Genomic DNA, 22658 nt, shown 5'->3' with positions numbered 1-22658 from the left:
AAAACAAAGAAACCAGACGGTCCGAGAGACCGTCATTCATTCTACTGATCCATGCTGCTGGGACTGTCAACCTTTTACTTATTATTGATGATTGATCATTAATGATCCTACACGTCAACAAGGAATGGGTTGTTTCGGGCCGCTCCCGACACACGAGGTTATTTTCTCTTTCTTTGTCAACCATCAAAAGTCAAGTGTGTGTCCACCTTGCATATTGGAGTTTGCGAGGCCGATCTAGGCAGAGTATCATTCTCAGGCGAAACGGCGCTGGGAACTGGACTTTTGGCATGCAGTTCACCTCAGTCTATCGCATTTGCCACCAGTTCGGTTTTTAGACCACCCTTGGCGAAAGGATGGATGATTCCGCCACGAATCAGCGTACGGAATAGATATACTTAAAACGACAAGGTAGCGGATGTCGATGAAAAGGGTCCTTGCTCCTTCAGCTTGGTCGCCGTTGACGTTGTGGCTAAGTACTGCTCCAGCCCAGGAGGGATATGTCATCTCAAGATTAAATCGTCGAAGTAAGGGAGTGCTTCCCACCCCATTTTGGAGCAGTGCCGAGCTTGATGGATGCGAAATAACTGGGTCTGGAGTGAACTCCATACCTTGTCTCGTGTACTCGGTGACCGTTTTCTGTCTTCTGGCCAGTGTTGGCGCCGCCCCTTTGGATGTCTGTAACTCACTACGGAGCAGTCCGTGCCTTGGCCAGATACCCGTCCCACCAGGGAGTGTGCTGCAAGATGGAGAAGCGGGCAGCTTTGTCAACAATAATCTCTAGATCTAACCAATGAAAGCACATCAGTAACCGTTCGTTTAAAGGTGATAATCTCCGGGTTTTGTGCGACGATGGTCTCATGGGTGTATGTATGTATGTATGTATGTATGTATGTATGTATCAGTGTCGAGATATTGTGGGTAGTGCAAAGTACGAGTAGATATCGCTTCATAGTAGAAAGTACCTTACGGTAGGTCGATGGAACCGGACGGACACATCCGATCTGGTCCACCAGCATAACGCGCCGCCGATTGTTTCCTAAAGAGTGGACAATCCAGCCGAGCAAGGGTGCCTTACAGTCTTCAGGGCTTACTTCTTCAGGATAAGTAACAGGACTCGACTATGAGGCAGCTGTAAGTATTACTTCACTTGAGAGCGGAGGAGAAACGTGACGATGTTAACTTGATATTGCACCATCATCTCAGGTAAACAATCAGCTGACAATCAGAGCACTGGAGTCTTAGCTGGAGAATAGTTGACTCGATACGGACTCGCGAGGACTGAACTGGAGCTTAGACCTCTTCGCCATCATGTCATCAACCATGACTCGAGACAACTAGGCCGTGCCACCCCGATTTCAAATAATAGCTTGGAAGCTGAACAGGCGACATGAGTTCTCTAGTTCTAGATGAGCGCTTACTGTCCACTATCCTGTTATTCTCGCTGCTTTGCCCCATACCGAACATTGTGGCCTACCATTCCCCAGGTACCTACATAATTAGCTGTGTCCTCATACATATGCTGGGGGTCATGGTACCCTCCATCCCAAGTCTCCGTCAACAGGTGATGGGGGCCGGGTTTCAGAGGCAAAACTTAGGTCGCTAATTTGCATTATTGACAGGATTTTGTTCACTCCGTTACCCCGTCAATGATTTTTCTCTTTTCAGTCATTTAATGAAGTCAAGACGATCCCTGATCATACCCTACACCCACAGGAGTCACGTTAGACCTGATGAAGTAGTAGCTGCATCGGATGGCATGTAAGCAATGGTACACCTGCAGGATTAGCGCAGGCAAACACAAAGTACGTAAAGAAGGTACGTAACTCATTCAATACGGACGACAGAGGTACGGAGGATGAAGCACGAAGCACGAAGCGCGATCAGGCGATCAGGATGACACTTTTACCCCTAGTCCGTACCTATATTGACAGTTGATCAATATGTACCTAGTAGCATGGCAGTATGAATACCGAGGATATGGTACATTGTGCTCCTGTGAAAGAGGCCAAGTTCCTGGGAATTGACTTGACTTGACTTCACTTGACAAAGAACTATGTACCTATTATTGAAAAGTCTTGCTTGAGGAGGGCTAGACTACTTAGTGCTTTGTAGCTATGTGTGAACTGGAGAAGAGTGGGTATTATCCGTTTATCCCCGTGTTCATCGTTATGAGCTGGTTTTGACTTAACTCCATACTACTACGAACTTGTCTCCCCACTTCTCTAGACTACAGTTAGGTAGACATACCTAAGGCACATTGCTATTAGTTTTGTAAGGGAGGAAATCCATGAAATAATAGATAGGACGAAGTTACCATGTAATATATGATGTCTCCGTATTCCGTACTCCGTACCTCTGTCAACAGCACCCGGGGGATCAAAACAAAAGTACACGGACCATCAGTACTATTAGCTACTGGCCCACCGATTGGCCCACGGGAGCAAGGATCGGGATATCCGCGGTCGTTCCAGCAGCAAGTGGCCGCAAAGGGCAAGCAGAGGTCCTTGCGAGTCGGCCTCTGCCTTTCAGCGATCTATCGTCATTTCTCCCCTTGAAAAAAAGCCATAAGCATTTCATCACTTATATATTATATATATTGATGTTGGTCTCGGTTTGATTATGAATATTCTTTTTTCGACTCCGAACCCTGCCTATTTATCTATATTCTGGACTACTCAGACATTTTGTCCTTTGCTGTTCATCATCTGTTTGCTGTTCTGGTCTCTCATTCAAGCCAAAGTACGACGACCAGCTAGGAAGTGCTAGCCCCGTACTTAGGCCGCCGGGTGGACACCCTTAGCCTTCTTTTGGCCCCGGGTTGTATCCTTCGTTTCGAACCTTTTTTTTCCTGTAGCCTCGTTGTATTTTTGTTTCTATTTTCTATTTTTTTTTTTTTACCTCCCTTTTTTTTCTGCACCTGATCTACAATCACTGTTTTTTTTTTTTTTTTTTTTATTTTCATGCTTTCTTTTTCCTCTTGGTTCAGTAGTAAGAAAACCTATATCTAATTTGAAATGTTGTGTCTAGCATCAATAAGTATTCGAATATTTATTATCATTTTGATTATATTCCCAGATAGTTCAATTCTTCGAATTTTATACAAGGATTTGCTGGCAGTTTTCTGTTGGAAGAGAAGCAGGAACGACAATGGCCCATAAAGAAACTGCTCGAAAATTGATTACTTTTATCATTATTGGATGCTAGCGAGGCTGCTAGCTACCACGTACTTACAGACAGACACAGACCACATGCTTTTACTTGCCTCTTACCCTGACTGCTATTCTTTCTTTGCAGTCGTCCTGAAGCAATTGCCTGCCTACTACCTCACTCCGTTCTACTACTGACTGACTGACCACTCGTTGCTGTCTGAGTAATAGAACGTGTGTCACTACGATATCTACTGGCTCTCCTTGGGCTACTTTCACCCAACTGCGACTAGTGACTTCTGCATCTGAACCGGATTCAACTGACATCTACCATACAACTCCATACGATTGTCTGGAACTACCTCACTGCCGCTTGTGCTGCAACAGGCAACAGACAACAGACAAACTGTCGATTTCGTCGACCTTGCAAGATACACTCCTCTACTACATCAGAGTCTTTTTGTAATTCTATTTTGCCTCATTGCCCTTCTCTTCTCTATTTGGACCGCCATTTCCCCAACGTTCGTTTTCTTTTCCCCCTTCTATAAATCATCGCCGTCTGCGCCGATCATCATCCCCGGCTATCTCGCCCTCGTGAGCTCTAGAGTATGCCTACCAGAGTAGTTCTGGTGATTCGTTAATGATGGATGGTTCCATCGCCTCGTCATCCAACTTCTCTGCTTCCTCATCGTCTTCGTCCTCAGCAATCTTTCGCCCCCGCAGATCTGACGACTGGAATGAGTACCGTACGGTTATTGAGCGTCTTTATCGCGACCATCAGCTGAAACTAAGAGATGTGAAACGAATCATGGAACATGATTATAACTTCGTTGCATCGTACTGTCTTCCTTTCCCTCGTGTTCTTTTTTTCCCCTTTTTCCTCTCCTCCCCTTGGTTTCCATTTCTGGTTGACAGTGTTCACATCACATGAGCATCTCATGGAGTTGAGCATGCCCGTTTTATCCTCAAGATGAAGGGCATTTCTAGATCCCGTTCAACGGAGCAAGAACAGGGAAATCATTTTCTCCTCTTCTCGCATTTGCCTTGCTTTTATTTCTGTTTCTGGATTACCTTATGGTGAACTGCATCCGATGGTTGAACTTCTTGCCTAACTTGGACTTCCCAGAGAAAAGCAATTCAAGGATCGTTTGGCGGCATGGCATGTCCGAAAGAACATCAAGGCCAAAGAAGTCCATGTGATGATCCGAAAGCAGCAAAAGCGAGCTGCTCGAGGCAAGCAAACCGCGTTTCGAGTCGGTGGTCAGGAAGTCGACTCCAAGCGCATCGCTCGCTTTGTCCGTAGGTACAGTGCTTCCTGGGACAACACTCGCAACGACTCGCATCAGACAAGCCCCGAACCAGGTGCGTCTTCTTACGAACGTGTTTGGACAGACCCCACGTTGTTAATTCTGCTAGTAGATACCCCATCCGACATGAGTTGTTACACTCCCGAACCGGACGATCGATCTGCGGCCTTGTCCCCTCTACCAGAATCCCAATCGATGCACCGTGAGCAGCCCTCTTCTTATTCGATCTGTCATTTGCTATCTCCGATTTCTCCTCGCAATCGATGTCAGAATTTTGATATAGCACATGTACCATCTTGAACCAAGTTGACAATAAGCAACAGGTGAAAACAAAATTGATCCTCTTCAAAGTCCCGAACTGGATGACAATCAATCTTTGTCGGTGGCTACTCTCAGTCCTACCTCGACACACCCTACACCAAAGCCAGTGGAAGACCTGACGACGACTGAAGATGTATGGGAGGCTTTGGATTCATTTCAAGATCGTCTTTTAGCTCTCGACAAGAAGCTCGAGGAGAGCATGTCGAACTTTATTACACCCGGAGAAGAATGCTGAAAAAGCTACTGGCAGTCGCCTCGAACTCGGAAACCCGCAAGGACTTGATGATCCGGTCTAGATTATGGTCTCACAGGATTTTCCGCGGGGTTTGACACCAAGTGATCATGGTGATCACCTTTTTTCTTTTGACTATTAACCACCCTATAGCATGTTACCCATCACTGCGTTTGCCCTTCCGTGTAACACTCAATTCTGTCTCGTCCATTGTCATTTCTCCAATATGATTTCATAGACAACTATGGTTTGACTTGAGTGGAAGATGGTGCAGAGTAGGAGAGAAGTGAACCATTAAAGCTAGCGGCAACAGGAGCGGCTGGGTAGCTCAACGACCATTTGTCTGCTGTCCTTTGCCTCGTCACGGCATCCAGTTCGCAGCCAACTCTACAGGACCCATCCCTTACAAAGCGCTCTGGGCCCGTCGAAATCCCCATGCTCCATTTATCGCTCCACCCTGCTGCATAACAGGCGCGCTACATTCGAGAAGACGTCCCCTGAGTTGTTTGTTCCGCAAACAGCAGGTCCAGACAACTCCGACGGGAACCACTTGCATGGTGTCTCGCTTCCGCAGATATTGTCAAATCCTGATCGTTCGGGGTCCGTCATCTCATCAGGGCCGTTCTTACTACAACCATTGGAGGTCTGGGAACGACTGAGCTCAGGATGAAAGCCGACCCTGCCTACACGGATATACGAGTGTTTGGAAGATTCGCCGTGGTCACCGAAGATGTTTAGGTTGATGCACTCTGCAGAGACAACCCTGGCTTGCCAGGGTATTCCGCCTGGGGTCAAAGGATCGCAATGCAGGAACTGCAAGAACCCATGATGCTGCTGCTCCACACAAGATAGGCATTACAGAGGCACGAGGCAGCCCTGAGCATCTGTACGACAAGCCTGGCGTGTGTTACGGGTGAAGTTGAGGCGGAGTAACCAATATTGAGACTGCTTGGGAAATTCATGTGCAACCAATATAGTGTATTATGAGGGCCATCTATAGAGTGCTAGAGATGATCATCTCATCTGGCGCCAGTCAGAATATGATCGTAGACGAATACCTCTACTCTATCATCTAAACTGCTCCTAATCACAACACAGAAGTAGAAGCACTGTACTACAAATGCACCTGCATTTTCATCCATCGTTGTGACCAAACCCGCAGATCCCAATCACAACAAAGGAACTAGTCATCCAAACACACTCAGACAGTAACACTACACCAAACACAGTACACAGTACACCATACCACTAGCCCCATCCCAGCACAAAGAGAAAGGAACCACCACCATCCAAACATCACCCCCGGAAAAAGATTCCGTCTTTCTCCGTCCTAACCATACGCCCAGGCACTGCATTTGCACACTGCAGACACAGACCCTCCTAGCCCCCGGACAACTTACCAGGATGGGCGACTATCACTTAACGCCCGCCAAGACAATAGGGCGGAAACAGGGATTGGATTGTCGGTTAACTTTGACAGAGCTACTACGAAATCTACAGCCTACGAGCCCAAAGTTTTGAGTTGACTGTTTTAAGTTGATGAAAATCTTAATGGATATAAAGTGCGGACTATCCAGATTCCCATCCTGGAGTCGGGGCCCTGGCGTATAATGTTCATTCAGACATGACGAGACGAGGCGCGAGGCTGGCTCTCAGACACGTTGCGCGGGATCCTTCGACTATCAAGATATCTAGTACTTTCTACTTTCTACGTAGTAAGTATTGCTCACCAGGTTCATGTCTAGTTCTCCTGTAGATAGAAGGATATTTACTCTAGGGCGAGATAGGCGGGTTCAGGTTCCGGATCTTCGCCGATAGGGTCTTAGTCTTCCTCCCGAGTGCGGACGGCGGAGGGGATGGTGCGTCCGTTGTTAGTGTGTGGGCATATGACACGCGACACTCTCCTAGACTCCTACAAGAGGCGCGTGATGTAGTGGATAAGTGTGTTTCTTTGATGGATTTAGTTGGTCTGGATTTAGTTGGTCTGGATTTAGTTGGTCTGGAGTTTGGAGTCTGGACTGCATGTAGCGAGGACCGGTTCGCGATAGGTAGGAGATGGGCCACGGATTTCATTCAAACACGCTGATTCATAATCATGGTTATTAGAGGCGTATCAGCTAGATCTGTCACTTCGGTGTCCCGGATTCATATCACTGTCAGTTCCATAATGCGACCAGGCCCTACAGATATGGATGAGGAATGGAGGACTTGATTAACAAAAGTACCTTTCTTTATAAACTGCGCATGGAGTACTTTTGCAACACCTAGTGTGTGATGAGACAGTCGAACTACATGTCGGTGTATTGAGTAAGTTGTCATTGGGTAAAGTATACACGGCATAAGAAGTAGATGATATAGATAGGAACCCCCCGCTCAAACGTAAGAAGAACAGATAAAACGCAGAAAAAGAAAACATCCATGTCCAGATGTACCCAAAAACAACAATATCCTGGCGTCGTCATTCAGTTCTCCCAGAGCTCATAATCCGTCACAAACCCCGATGCATCGACAAGGACTGAGAGAAAGAGTGGGATAAGAAAGCCAGAACAGAAAATGCCGCCATGTCTCTTGTTCATGGTTTATCGTGATAATAATAAAGGTGATAAGGTGACGAGGAGATGTGATGGCACAGCTTATGAGTAGAATGCACTCTTCTGAAAGCTCTCCGGCGAGATATCACCCATTTTCCCCTTCAGGACTGGCTTCTTCTCATCGCCGACCTGCGCCTTTTCAATGACCGACGTCATGGTATTGCTACGGCTGCCCGCTTCGCTACCGGAGGTGATGGCCTGCTGCGCAGGTCTTCGTTGGATGGTTTCGAGGTAAGGCCCTGGGAGATAGCCAACACGGCCGTCCCGAGCGCGGCAGCGCCACCATTCAGATGCGTTGCCCATGGGGTCCGTCTTGCTGAGAACAGCGACAATATCACCCTTCTTAACGGCCAGATCGATGCCGGCGCTTTCCTGAGACTCGGGAGTGTAATCATACAAGACTCGGCAGAAATCAAGCTTCGATGGATCCAATGGCGCTTGCATGGGTTCCCCGTTTGGTCCCAGCATCATCTGCTTACGCTGCTCCTCCTGTGAGCGCGCGAGGGCTTTGATGAGCTTGCCCATCAAGTAGGGAAGACCGAAAACGGCGATAAGGAACATGAAGAAGGGCTTCTTCGAAGGCTTGGGGGGAGCAGGAGAGCCGTCTGGGAGCGTAGCAGGCGCCGAGCGCCCGTGCATAAAGGCCGCAAAGGCAGACGGGGTAAGAGAGGCAGCATCAGCCGGCGGAGGACGCCCCGTAATCTTCGCAATCAACGTTCGAAACCATCTGATTATTGTGAAAATCCCCAAAGCGGACCCAAGCGTATTTCGCAGATTGCCAAACTGCTCTGCAACAGAGACCATGGCTTTGAAGAAGTTAGCAATATCCAAAAAAGCAGGCACTGGTGACAGGAACATACCAAAAAAGGAGCTATGAGTCGCCATATATGTGCTCTCGAGCATCTGAGCAAACCCACCGAATGCACCCACAATACTCTCAATCATCTGAAAGGTAGCCTGCGTGCTCTGGCTGAACGAATTCGTCAAGCTGTTGGGATCATTGGGGTCGCCAGGCATGCCGGCACCGTACATGCCTCCCATGCCTCCCATGCCGCCGTACATACCCCCGTAGCCACCATAGCCTCCATACATGGAGCCCATCGTACCGAAGCGGGAGTATGGCGACGAATATGCGCCGTAGCCGCCATAGCCGGTTCCATACGGCGTGGTACCGAACCGCGATGCGCCATAGGGGGAGTAGTTCGACGCAGTCCGGTTTACAACGGAGTTCAATGTGTCAGGGCGAGAAGGTAAGGAGGGAGCAGTAGAGGATGATGTTGTTGAGGTGGATGTGGGTATGGACGAGGTAGCGGTCGGCGCTGTCGCAGCGGCGGCTGTTGGAGTCATGGTCGAACTACCGGCGGGGGACGCTGATAATACAGTGCCTGATGAAGCGAAGCAACAACGTTAGCAATCAAGCTCTGATGATGGAGACAGCACAGAATAAGTATTCAACAGCAGCGGGTCACCTACCACCGCCAGCAGTGCCTGCTCTCTCCCACGGTTTAGGTGGCGAAACCGACGCCATGGAGTTGCGGAGGGGATAATTCTCACCAGCCTCGCATTTGAGCCCAGCCAATAATCAGGTAACGAGTTGGACCTAGATGGCAAGTCGCTAGATTGATATGAGGATGATGGAAACGTGGATGCGCAGAAGAGAGGGGACGCAGGAGATGGTCAAGAGGAGATGGGGTGGAGCCGTTTGGCTTGGAGGACAAAATTACATAGCGCATGTGGCCGCAGATGCCGAGGCTGTCTGCTTTTGCCGACAGAAACTCTTCTGAGCCGGAGAACGCCGTGGCTATTTCATCATCATCATGAGGTTGGTTATAGATCGACAGATATATTTTGTATCATCGGTTGCACAATAAATATCACCATATTTCATCACGTTCTTCCAGTGACTTGACTTTGATATATGACAATGTTCTTGAGCCTCAAGTACAGCTATTCTCCATACCGAATATGCTCCTACATTATATCGCCACCAAACCACAGCTGACCGGTTGAATGCAATTGAGACTTTCCTCGTCGATTTGAGTAGATTTACCCATATTATACATGCGCTCCCGAAATCCCAAGATGCAACGCCGACTCTAGACGCCGCGAAACAAAATCAAACCCCTGTTGTCTATACAGTTCGGCAGTCGCCGATGGTCATGAAATAGATGGTCTAGTATGTTGGAATCGATTATAACTCGTCACGACTGCGCATCTGGGGTCGTTGAGGGAGCCGAATTCTCCAAGACCGCGGCGGCACAGGGAGACCCAGCCAGTAACTCCAGGCCCGGTTGGTTTCCAGGACGAAGATTTCCCATCTGCAAGACAGAATCAGCGGTCAGTCACTGTGCAGACGGACAGAAATCAGGAAAAGCTTACAAAGTCTTCGGCATATTCCACCAACTCTTCAGGACGTAGACGAATGTGTTCCACACCACCTCGAATTCGGCCGTAAAACTGTCCCAAGCAGTATCCGATTCCTTATGCGGTCTCCTCTCCCATGGCAATCTCTCAGTCGCGTATTTGAAGTCGTCTTCGTCGTCTTCGTAATAGAACGTTGACCCTCCATCCTTGTAGAGGACCTTCGCTTTCCGACCGCCAGGCTGTTCCTTCAACATGGGCGTTCCCGCCATGATAGCGAAAGTCTGGCCCTGTCCAAGATCCATGGCACGATGGAAGCTTCGTACAGCAGCCAAACTATGGGAAATTCGGCCCAGAGTGTTGATCAACGCGACCAGCTCAGTTCGCCGTAGTGGTGGGTTTTCGCCATTCTTGGTTTCGTCGTAGTCGAACAGCACCTTCAGAGCCGTTCCATATCCGTTCACCTGGAGCTTGCCCCACAGTCGGCACTTATCACAGCCAACACAGTCCATCAATCTGCTCACGTTTCTAAAGCGGTTGCGGAACTCTTCCTTCAAGCCGGGTGCGCTCGGGTCCTGGAACATGATATTTTCATCAAAGATTTGCGGCCGATCGGCGAGGATCGCAGTCAGCTGGGACACCTTCTCCTTGGTTTCGCTGTCCTGAAGCGGATCGCTTGTGCAAAAGGTGTAATTCTGAAGGTGCTTCCGCAGCTTCGCCACGGCCCGCGAGACGAGCGCATAGTTGAAGTACAAGTTAGAAATGCGCTCAGGGTGATCATGCAGACGCTCTTTGAAGCATTGCAAATTAGGGTGCCATTGTCCTGTGGTCTTGTTGAGATAATCCCAGCAGAGATGAGTCGAGATGGATGCATGCATGCCGCTAATGAGGCGATGAAAGACCCGCTTCTCAAGGCACTCATTGTCGAACGGCAACCCTTCGGACCGTTTCATCTCCTTTTGCATTACGTTTCGGAAGTCGTTGACGGCCTGCAAGCCGCCTAGAGATGGATGCGGGGACAGTTCCATCTCCGGAGGCGACTTCAGAAAACAATTCTCCCGGTAAATGGCGTCCCAGACCATATGGGCTCCCGGTCCTGCGTAGCCCGTGAATCGTTCCGGATTGTCTACCAGACTGACGTAGTCGCCTTTACCACTGGCCCCTTCGTCTTCCGGTACACAGTAATCGCGCTCATCGCACTCGTCGTCGTATTCGACCACACAGCTCTCCCCGACATTTGCGCCGAGTTCGCCTTGAAGGGGTTTGTCACTGGGCCGTTCCTTTTGAAGTTTGCGGCCGGGGTGGCCTGCTTTGGGACCTTCTAATTTGCTAAGCTCCTCCGCGCGCCACGTCAACGGGATATCCTCCTCCGACTCTATTGTATTGACGGAACAGGCGATATTGCCACACATGCTATTGGCATCGTCCCAGAAGGGGCATTGCTTGTTGAATAAATTTAGGCGGTAGTATGAAAAGAAATCCGTCTCTTGCGTGATCGATTGGAGAAGGCTGTAGATCTGATCGTTGAGAGAATCAATGGTGACGTAGGAAACACAGGCATCGGAGACGGTGGCGGAGGGATCAATCTGGACAAAGACATAGTCAGAAACAGTCATAGAAGTATTCTTGGTAATAGAAGCTACCTACCGCGCAAACAGAGTGGTCATATCGCTGTTCGTCCTGCGCATTGGTAAACCTCAAAAAGGCGAACACTGCCAGGTAGAAGACCCTGGCTGCGGAGCGCATTTTGCGATCAAGTTCTCAGAAATGCATGTACTAGTATGTGTTTAAGATCAAGAGGAGTGATGAAGTTGATTAGTCGGCTTGTTGTCCTTCACATGAAAACAGACAAGTGGGCCTGTCGAGGATTATCAATCAAAGCGAAGACAAAGCCAAGGAAGCTGGCAGACCATGCAATAGCGAAGGTACAAGAGGATATTGGTACTATGCAAAGAGTGTGGAAGAGGAGTAAAGGAGAAATGCAAATCTATACTGCGGGATTTATTGATTACAGCGTGGTATGTTGTAGTCCTCAATAAGACTATTCAGAAGGACAAGGTGGCCTTGATCGCAGTAGTAATCGGATGATGATCGCCAAGACGGCTATGGAATGCACGCCGCATTTCAGGTGGTTTCATTTAACACTACCGATATTTCCATTGGTCGAGTCCGTTCTTGATTACCTGTTAAAGGCGTCAAGATCATGCCATTCCGGAACCTCGCTATTCATTAAACGTCAGTACGAACAAAGAGGACAGCTGTGCAATTTGACCTATCTGGCTTATCCTATGGACAGACACTACTACATGCATGCACTCAGAGGAAACGACAATGAACACATCATCTACTGCAACCTCTCGTCCCCCTCGAGGTCGTGCCCTTCGACCATCTCTCTAATCCTCTCATCCCGACTCTCAACCAGATCCTCTCCCGCCTGATCCAACGTCTGATCCAACAGCTTCTCAAAGCCAAGCGTCTTAGCAGCAAACTCAAATATCATCTTTTCCACTTCAGTCGAATGTTTCGTGAGCCCATGGTCGTCCCCGGGAAGCAGTCTAATCTCGCGGGGCCCTGTATCTCCGTACTCCCTATACAGCGTCTCCGAGCACGTCGGCGAGAGCACCTTATCATCGGTCCCGTGCAGCAAGAGCACCGGTCGCGGACTCAATTTCTTGATCCCCACCGTATTCGCAGTCTGAGAGGCAACTGTAGCCACGCCGCGGACGCGGTCGTCCTGAGCTGCGACGGTGAAGCAGGGACTCCCGCCAAAGGACCAGCCGACGAGGACGAAGGCCGATGAATTGAAGTGCTCGCGCAGGTAGGTGAAAGAGGCTACGATGTCCGCGGAACAGTACTCCGTCCTCGCAGGTCTTCTGTAGTCAAGTCTGATAGACGGGATACCGAGTAGAAGGGCGAGCTTGTCTGCGAGCGATGGGTAGATGCCTAGGTACACAGTACAATGCAGTTAATTGCCGATCTTCCGTAGATTGAAGGATCAAACAGCGTGGCAAAGATAAGATACTCCCAGGGCCGCTAACTCCACCGCCTGCACCACTGACCAATACGACGGCTGATCCCTTGGATTCGTTGACGTTGTAGCTGCGAGGTTCGTGTAGAATGGCCGGTGCGTCATGATCGAGCGGATCGTTGACGCGGATGTTGACATGTCTCGCGATCGAGGGTTTGATGGCCCTCTTCTCGACTTTGGGGGGGTGCACAGGTCCCAGGGCAGAGAGAGTATGGGCCCGAACTTCAGCCATGGCTTTGTTAGAAAATCCTAGGTGTCGCCGTAGATTTGGTAGTAAAGAATGCAAATGATATTGAAGGTAGGACCTCACGCAGCAAAACATACTTTTATCTTATCTGCCTAGAGGCAAACAAAGACTGTATCATTTATGTAAGAGTCGCTCTGCTGCTAGGATTTGGGGCGATTTGATATCAGAATGATGGACATGACGCAAGAACTATATAAACTGCTTACCAGGAGGCAACAGACACTGGTGGCAAGTTATAGACCGCCGTGACCGCGCATTACCACTTTGGATAGTCAGTATTGACCAAATCTACACATGGCTGCCTATTGAAATCTAGAGTGATCAGAAAAGAGCGGGAGAAGAGGGACTTCAATCCATTTGTTTGATTTGATTAGAAGAATGAAGTTGAGCCTGCCTTTTATTGTAGTAGTACAGGCATAATCCGTTACCCGAAACTATATCCCAAAGAAACCTTTAACTCCTAGTGTGACCGACTCCAATAATGCCGTCACATATAGCAAGACTTACATACATGAAGGAAGAAGGGAAAAAAGCTCATGCGGCATAAAAAAACCCTTGTTACATGATTCCAGATTGCGCCCAAAAGTCCGGGTATCTCTTCCAAATTCCAGAGTTGCCGCTCCTAAAAGCCCTCATCTCGCGATTTTGTCCGTTTCCTGAGACTGTTGGACGGACTGAGACATCGGTGAGGGGGAAAAGCTCAAAATAGGCATAAGAACCCCTCGTCTCATGAAATTGCACCAATCTATAGGGTATATAGTCGTAATAGCGTAGGTGTCGTGTCGTATATATTCCGAGTCGTGAATTCATAAAGCAGGTCGAGTAGTCATTCAGGCATATTCTTGATTGGCGTCACCAAGCATATAGCTCCGCATTTGCAATGGTGAAGACCGAGACTGTTAGGTGACAATAATGGTACGCCGCTGGCAGGTTGATGATTGTTGCGACAGTGAAGAGTGGTGCGTTCAATGATAGTGGTAGCGATCTGCAGGCAGGCTGTATTGCTCAACGCTCAGGTGGTCTTATTGCGCTTCCAACTGCGGCAATGACGATTGAATGCTCTGCGGATAATTTCGAATGGCTTTGGAAGCGGACTGTTGTAGAAAGGGTCCTTTCTGAAGTCTTCTTCGGTGAATTTCTAATAGATCGATCAGTCTTTGAAATTTGATTACGAATAAGCATTGGGGGTGACTTACCAAGCCTGGGAAACGAACGAAATTGCCATAGTCGTTCATCATGTTGGTTCCTTCCTCGTATTCGTAGGTCCGTCCTTCCTTGTCTGTAGTTCCAGGAGGATAGAATGCGACTCCATCCAACGGTCGATGGCTGTTGAGACAATCGGCAATCTTGTCCTCTGGGGTAGCCTTGAGAGCCTCCTTGGTGGAGTCTTCGAGAGCTGCAATCGGGCTAGTTCTGGCGTCATGATTTCTTTCCGCATAGACGGCGTCATATGGGCTCTCATGGTGGTAATGGAAGACACCTGCATTGTCCAGGCGATCAATGACATCTGGAGTGACAAGAAGCGAACCGCGTCGGTATCTGGTGCGATGGCGGTTGCCTTGAGTGCTCTGCTGCGCGTACGTAGGGTAATATGTGTTCCGTCTTCTCCTTGGCTCTACTGGCTGGTGCTCAAGTTCACCAGACCAGTAGATAGAAGGCACAGAAGGTGAGCGTTCCAAAGTGAGAGTGTTGAGAGTCGAAGTAGATGAAGAGGGAGAAGGCGTAGGAGAAGGAGAGATGTAGCGATGGTAGGGGTTGTTGCTCCCCAACTCCATGGCCATATCGACGTCCACAGGATAATGACTAGGTTGATTCCAACGAGAAGGATACGAAGCCATATACATGGAGTCGCCGGAGGACATCATGACTGTTCGACTTTGAGGAGATGATCGAGGAGTGCTCAGGGAAAAGAAATTCCTCTGGCTATTAATCTCTGGGATCCCCTCCCTTGGACAGAGACGCAGGTGTCTAATAGTAGCTCTGCGCTATTGACTGCAAGCTTACCGATACTTTCTGATGATGTGGGGCTGAATGTCCGATTTGGGGTCTGAAAATGTGATCAAGCGAAATAGCGGTGTTTCTACGCAAAGAAACGATGATTGTCGACGGTTATAAGCTCAAAAAGATGAGGCACAAGAAGCACGTTCGAGAAAGGAATTAGAGAAGGAGAAAGATCACTCAGAAACAGTAGAGAAAGGACTGTCTACAAAGTGTACGACCAAAGAGTGACGTGACTGACTTGCGTATACATAGTACATAGGCTGTACCCAAGGGTCCTGGGACTTATCGATAAGTGGTCCACCCCTCCCTCTTGGGCTGAGTGATTATAGTCCATACCTTATTTGGCTTAGTTCATGGGTCTTGCCGAATGACTAGACCCATTCGGTTACATCGGCCACGGGACTCGATGATGAAACTGATGGATCAAGCACGAGAACCCGTGGAAAACTCGCCTCAAAAGGCTGCCGACGATCCCGTCGATCCATGGATTATGATGGAAATTACGTTGGAGTGCCTGAATATGACTCAATGATCTCCTGTCGAAGAGAATCAAGCCCTGTGACGTTGTTTGGTCAGCATGAGAACCCATCACATAACTATGACAGGCACAAGGTTTTGTTCTGCATGTTCTTCTTATTCAGCTAAAACAAAGTATCTAAGCAGTCCATTGCTAAGAGTCTCATGGACTTCCTCTAGATTTATATTGCAAAGATTAAGCTCATCATTAGTCTGGGCGTGGCGTCAACCGTTAAGACTTCGGAGCGCACTACTAGCTACTAAGGCCCATTGTAGTCTAGGCAAAGTGCAAAACTAAGTCGAAGCACAGTGTTACAATTACCTGGGTTTTACTCCGTAGATAAAAGTTTGTCGTCGGACCTACTTACAAGATCGGTCTAGCCTTTAGAGACCCGCGGCCATAAGAGCGTCATGGATTGTGGAAAAATCTGCAATGCTTCGATGTCAGTGATACCATTACGGCATTACCCCACACTCTATGACACGGCCTCCCTCGTTCTAGAACAAGTCACTTAAATATGAACTCTGATCAAGAAGTTTTATAGCCGCTTTGGGGACAACTGCACGTCTACTATAGTCTCATAGCATGGATCCATAATCCTTCAATAATGTATTCGCTTACTCCAAATGCAATCTTCTTTATCCCCCTCTCTTTATGTAGCAATTGGGCTCATTGTTGTTCCACACTTCGACCTCCAGAAACATCGTCTGATAAGCCTTTGACAACAATCTACTCCGTAACTTAAGAAATAAGCATAGAGACTATTGTGATAACAATTGGCACTTTCGATGGGAGCAATAAAGCTACTAGCTAAGAAGTAACTCTGTTGGTGACGGAGGGTTCTAGGTTACCGGTAAGAAACAGTAATACCATGACAGTAAGTTTACGCTTGCTTCTCTTCAACGCGCTTCTTGACTCAATCTCTACCTTACCCATTGCCGCGATGGCTTTGGTACAATACTCTGATACAGAGTCAGATACAGAAGAGAGTGAGAAGAAATCACCCAGACCAGCAAAGAAATCCCGTCACAACAGTTCGTCCGTCGATGATCGAGTGTCATCTCTTCCCCCCCTACCGACTGCATTTCGTGATCTGTATGCCTCGAGCACTCGCGTGAGTGTACGAGACGACCCGAGCCTTCATGGAGGCCGTAAGCGTGTCATTCCCCATGTTGAAGGGAACTGGCCCACCCATATATACCTAGAGTGTGAGTTTCATGCCGAAAATTCACCGATGGGGACTGAATCCGACAGGGTATCCGTCGAAAGCAGAACTCGCTGTCTTGGATGGTATATTATCACAAGTCGAACTCAAGCTGGGAGAAGATGCAGGAGAGATCCATAGCTTATTAAGAAGCGATCTGGGTGTCCAACTCCCGCTTCATATCAGTCTCTCCAGACCAGTGGTTCTTCGCACTGAACAGAGACAGCCTTTCATGGATATGTTTCAAACGGCTCTTCAAGAAACTACAGTCCCAGCGTGAGTATTTAACGCTTCTCCCATCGACAGTCGGGTTGCTAACGGACCGCCCAGATTCTCTGTCAACCCTTACAGTCTCGACTGGGTCACTAATTACGAAAGGACGCGGTGGTTCCTCGTCCTACGGGTGACAAAGCCCGCAAATGATAACTTGAACCGTCTCCTCAGCCTGTCAAATCGCTCCTTAGCTCACTTTGGTCAACCAGCGCTGTATGCGGGTAGCTTGGCTGGGCCAGTCCACAGACTTGGACGACATGAAAGTGTCAAACCGGATACACAGCCCGAGGACCTTTCTCACTGTTTTCATGTCTCCCTCGCCTGGAGCTTGATAGAACCAACACCTGAGCAGAAGACGAAACTTGAGGCTATAGATCTTCGCCGCTTACGAAGTCTGAGCATTCACTTTGACTGTGTGAAGGTCAAGATTGGGAACAATATCTCGAGCATACCCCTTTCGACTGTATGAAGTTTTTCTGCGATATAACCGAACCGTAAATTGGTGAAATCGAATGATATATGCTTAGTCGCGATACCAGCCTTCAGAGGTCGAAGGTGCTTTGAAGGCTACTGAAGTCACTAGCCAGCTTGGGATCCGCTGTCCTTCCGTACAAAAGATAATCAAGAACCAAAAGTATGCTTATACTATTATGGATTAGGTCAAGGGAACTATGTTGGATATCACCTGGAAGGAACTGGGCTAGTCCATGATAGTTAAGCTTAGTCTGCAGCTTCGCTGCTTTATGAAGATCCTCAGATCAATCACATTGCTAACTGCCAGATCACTTATGACAGGTGAATCTAGGTCATTTTGGCTAGATGATCACTAAAGTCTTCCAGCAAATTCTGGCCCGGGCAAAATTGCCCACTTCTTCTGATTCTGGGTGAACTTTATATATATGTAGTGAGTAATGCAAGCATCAAAGCAACCTTAAGTACCAGACTCACCAGAATTTACTGTTGGGGTGCTAATGACCATCAAGCAATTCACTTTAGCTCATGATCTTGCGCCAGGCAACCCTATAGTTTCTCCTTCCAGTCAGCTTTCACTCATTGGCTGGAATTTAGCTGGTTTCTACCCTATTTCCTTTGAGTACGCATCCATGTACAATTTTAATGTCTTTCAGGACTGGGGTTGGATGGCCCATTTAAGGTGGCATTCATTTGCGTGGACCATGGCTGGGTATCATAAGGCTGACGCTTGCCTGCTACAAATTATGCATTCTAAATTCACATGATTTGAACTCTTGGAAAAAGGGGGTCCCTCAAGATACCATGTAAACTGGTTTGTGAACTTCACACAGTTTATTTTCATTCTTAATGTTCCTAGTTCCTCAGGTACCTAGGTAAGGCACCAGGCAGTGTACTTCCCAATATGATACTATTGAAAATGATAATACTGTAATGATTTACGTGGCACTAGCAATTTCTATGGCCAATCGAAAATCAATGAAGGTCTGATTCTTCTAAACGAATGACTATCTAGCTCCTATTTATGCCTTCAATTTGAAGCCGTAATTAGAGCGAAATTAGGGCGAATATTTGCTGATTATTGAGCGAAGAAATGGCTCAGGGAAATGGCTTTGATGGCTTGGCGAAATCACATCACTTCTAAATCAGGCAAGTGGTCATATAATTTAATACACCCCCCCTAGCTGAGCTAATTAGGCGAAGCTACATAGTCCATCTATAGCTGTTAAAGCTATATCCATCTCTATAAATAGGTAATCATGTTGAATTAATGGTGTTAGATAGGTTAAAGCTTAATCTCTGCCTTCTAATTAGCTGATAAGCCCAACTATTCTGTAAAAGTCATCATGCTTAATCTTTAGTAATATCTTTGTTAGGCTGTCTGCTAGCATATAATTAGTTTTAATCTAATTAACTGATATACAGCCTGATTAGACCTCTTACTAAAGCTAGTATTGATATATATTAATATAGTGTAGCCTTATATAAATTATAGGCTCTTTACTACATAAAAGCCCTACTATTTAATAATTATTATATAGAATAGATATCTCATGCTCTGGATTAAATCTAATATCTAGGAATAGTTATTTCTACTAATAGATATTCTTTACTACCTCTGAAATAGCAAGTAATTTAGCCTTAGTAGTAGAAGTAGTAATAGTCTATTATTTCCCTGCTTACTAGTTAATAGTAGCACTAAATAGCTTTATAAGATAGCCCTTACTACTGCTATAATCTAAATAATCTCTATAGGTAGTATCACTAGTAATAATAAAGATATTCCCTATTAAATCACTTTTATATTCTAATACATAGTCCTTTATTAAAGTAAGATATAGAATAATTTAATTAGCTATATTAAAATAGGCAGGTCTAGGATTCAGCAGATATCTTAATAGATTAGATATTATCTTAGTGATATCTAAGTGAGTAATCACTGTGGCGTAGAGAATTAATCTAATTTTAGATTAATAGTAATATATCTTACTAGCCATAGCCTTTCTATTATAAGGGTGTAGCTAATCTATTATTATAGATATTCACATCTTCTAATTAGTTAAATCTAAATAATATCTTATAATAATCTTCTTAATATATACCTATTAGCTAAGCCATAGCTTCTATTTTATTTAATCTCTAGTAATCTTAATATTTAGGAAGCTCTCTCCCTTACCTAGATTATAGAATTTATATTATTCTTATAGTTTTTAAATTAGATTATTAGCATGCTTCTTGCTTTTATAATAGTAAAGAAATAATATATTATCTATAAATACTAGGATAATAGTCTTATCATCTATATAAAGGTATGAGTTAGTATTAATTCTCTATAAATCTATCTCTTTAAGTACTTTTAAAATATCTTTCTGCTAGAGGCACAGTACTCTATATAGGCTATAGAGAGCTTACTTTAATAGGTAAATATAGCTATATTTAGAGAATCCTTTAGCTATTCTAATGTAGACCTCCTTATTATGCTCACTATTAATAAAGGTATTAATAGCATTAATTTATTATATATTAAGATTAAATACTACTATAATAGCTATTAATATTCAGAATATTTATACAGTAAGAGTAGTAGCTATAGTATTATTATATATTATCTATTATATATCTCCTTGCACACAGATTTATACCTTAGCCTTAATTAAGTAGCCTTCTTGATTAAATTTATATATAAAAACCTATTATAGTAGAATAATCTACTTATCTCTGGGTATTCTAACCTTCTGAAAAGTTCCTTAAGCTAATAATGTCATGGTGCTGCTGTGGATAGGAGTTAGCATCACTAGGGAGGAATCATGTGATCTTGGGAATATCTTCACTGCACAATTCTGCAACCTGTTTGAAGCTCCTTGAGCTACGTCCTGTCTATAGAGCCTGCCTGTACCAACTTACCTGCAGCCTGGGACTGTTAGATAAGGATTAGTGTAGCCAGCCTGAGTGTCAACTACCCCTTTAACCCACCCCTGCTTGCCTGCGAGCCTGCACCTTGACAAATAATATATTTGTGAATAAAAATGAACAGTATATACTAAATAGTATATAAATGACAAAGGAAATTTCATGAATATAGAGGGGAATAGATGGCTTGCCTAGGTATAAAGGAAGAATAGGAGGAATGGTAGTAGAATAGAATAGAATAGTAGAAGGAAAAATAGCTAAGGATATCTTAGCTTAATGTCTTAATTCCTTAATTAATTATGACTAGCTATAGGGTGATTTTAAGGGTGTATTTATAGATGATTCCTTCTAGCATAGGCCATTCGAATATTGAATGATCTCATAGCTGGGTGATCTCATAGATTAGATCACCATTTGCTAATGGTTGAAATCGATGATGATCAATGATGATCCATGACCATAAGGTTAGAACCATAGATATGATCAACGATCAACCATAGCGGATCAACCCATGGATATGGTCAACAATCAACTATAGCATGGTTTTCACCAACACCCCCCCTTAAGCTAAACATGGGAATGTTTAGATTAAATATTCATTTTCCTAGTGCAAAAACCTTTCTTTATAAAAGGGAAAAAGGCACTAGTTTCTTTCCCTAGCTAATATGCTAGTTTCTAGCATTAAAAACCTCTAATCAGGTAAAAATATGCTAGTTATATCAGCCTAGAATGAATGGCAATTCTTTTGATATGGCTGATCTATAAGGATAAAACCCTCATGGGGGATAAAACCTTATTATCTTATATCCTCACTAGGTCCCAGGCTAGCCATTTTCATAAATGTCTTATGTAGCAGATTATTCTCATTTTTAGTGAGGAAATCAGCTAGCTGGTATTTTCTAGGGATGTAGATAAGTTCTACTTTTCCCTCTTGAATAGCCTGTCTATTGAAATGATATATTATTTCAATATGTTTAGATCTTTTATGAAATTCAGGATTTTCAGCTAGTTTCTTAGCTGAATCACTGTCTACTAGGATCCTAGGGGTCCTAGCAACATAGCCTAGATCAAGGTGATCATTTAGGTATTGGAACATGCTATTTAGATAAATAGCTTCTTTTATAGCCTCTTTTAGGGCCATATACTCAGCCTCACAGCTACTAAGAGCTATGGTTTTCTGTAGCTGAGAGTTCCAGCTTATAGGGTTATTGTTGGTGAAAACCATGCTATAGTTGATTGTTGACCATATCCATGGGTTGATCCGCTATGGTTGATCGTTGATCATATCTATGGTTCTAACCTTATGGTCATGGATCATCATTGATCATCATCGATTTCAACCATTAGCAAATGGTGATCTAATCTATGAGATCACCCAGCTATGAGATCATTCAATATTCGAATGGCCTATGCTAGAAGGAATCATCTATAAATACACCCTTAAAATCACCCTATAGCTAGTCATAATTAATTAAGGAATTAAGACATTAAGCTAAGATATCCTTAGCTATTTTTCCTTCTACTATTCTATTCTATTCTACTACCATTCCTCCTATTCTTCCTTTATACCTAGGCAAGCCATCTATTCCCCTCTATATTCATGAAATTTCCTTTGTCATTTATATACTATTTAGTATATACTGTTCATTTTTATTCACAATATTAGATGCTGTGTAGCTAACTAGATAGCCTACCTAGGCACATAGATCTAGCTTCTTTAATCTCAGAATCTTATAATGTCTGATATATGTTCTGCAGCTATATATATATAGATTTACTAATAATAGCTTCTTACTATAAAGCTTCTCAAGGGCATGATCTAGATCTATTTTATTTAACTATTCTCCTCTACTACCTCTCTGCACAGGTATTAATTCTGCAGATAAATAGCAGCATGGAATATATATAGTTATAGCTTCTCTAGTAATTATATACTAACTTATATACTACAGGCTATTTTAATAATTATTCTTTTAGAGTATTTAATTAGCCCCTTCTGCTTATTAATATATTAAGTTAAATAATAGATCTTAGTGCCCTTAGATTTCA

General features: G+C 45.3%; 4 protein-coding genes across 4 annotated transcripts, besides 8 other annotated features; all 4 read right to left on the bottom strand.

Annotated features, from left to right (window-relative positions):
• Positions 1-862: 862 nt before the first annotated feature.
• Positions 863-899: a microsatellite.
• Positions 864-899: a microsatellite.
• Positions 900-2020: 1121 nt separating this feature from the next.
• Positions 2021-2045: a microsatellite.
• Positions 2046-2934: 889 nt separating this feature from the next.
• Positions 2935-2959: a microsatellite.
• Positions 2960-6962: 4003 nt separating this feature from the next.
• Positions 6963-7010: a microsatellite.
• Positions 7011-7639: 629 nt separating this feature from the next.
• pex13 (peroxin PEX13) lies at positions 7640-9125 on the bottom strand (the record flags this gene model as incomplete). The annotated part of the gene is made up of 2 exons (XM_001262060.1): positions 7640-8982; positions 9071-9125. 2 exons carry the CDS (start codon positions 9123-9125, stop codon positions 7640-7642), a joined length of 1398 nt encoding a protein of 465 aa, XP_001262061.1.
• Positions 9126-9788: 663 nt separating this feature from the next.
• On the bottom strand, positions 9789-11704 carry NFIA_097920 (ER oxidoreductin; the record flags this gene model as incomplete). Its single annotated transcript, XM_001262059.1, has 3 exons — positions 9789-9915; positions 9977-11544; positions 11606-11704. The coding sequence occupies 3 exons, from the start codon at positions 11702-11704 to the stop codon at positions 9789-9791; spliced, it is 1794 nt and encodes a 597-aa protein (XP_001262060.1).
• A 598-nt stretch (positions 11705-12302) lies between these two features.
• On the bottom strand, positions 12303-13218 carry NFIA_097910 (uncharacterized protein; the record flags this gene model as incomplete). Its single annotated transcript, XM_001262058.1, has 2 exons — positions 12303-12901; positions 12981-13218. 2 exons carry the CDS (start codon positions 13216-13218, stop codon positions 12303-12305), a joined length of 837 nt encoding a protein of 278 aa, XP_001262059.1.
• Positions 13219-14245: 1027 nt separating this feature from the next.
• NFIA_097900 (uncharacterized protein) lies at positions 14246-15095 on the bottom strand (the record flags this gene model as incomplete). The annotated part of the gene is made up of 2 exons (XM_001262057.1): positions 14246-14371; positions 14430-15095. 2 exons carry the CDS (start codon positions 15093-15095, stop codon positions 14246-14248), a joined length of 792 nt encoding a protein of 263 aa, XP_001262058.1.
• Positions 15096-19015: 3920 nt separating this feature from the next.
• Positions 19016-20446: a mobile genetic element.
• A 1031-nt stretch (positions 20447-21477) lies between these two features.
• Positions 21478-21834: a mobile genetic element.
• Positions 21835-22384: 550 nt separating this feature from the next.
• Positions 22385-22416: a microsatellite.
• Positions 22417-22658: the final 242 nt, after the last annotated feature.

The sequence above is a fragment of the Aspergillus fischeri genome, genomic scaffold (genome assembly GCF_000149645.3).
Source record: "Aspergillus fischeri NRRL 181 1099437636262 genomic scaffold, whole genome shotgun sequence".
Taxonomy (NCBI): domain Eukaryota; kingdom Fungi; phylum Ascomycota; class Eurotiomycetes; order Eurotiales; family Aspergillaceae; genus Aspergillus; species Aspergillus fischeri.
Note: the sequence above shows the minus strand (reverse complement) of the source record. Positions and strands in the feature narration are given on the sequence as shown.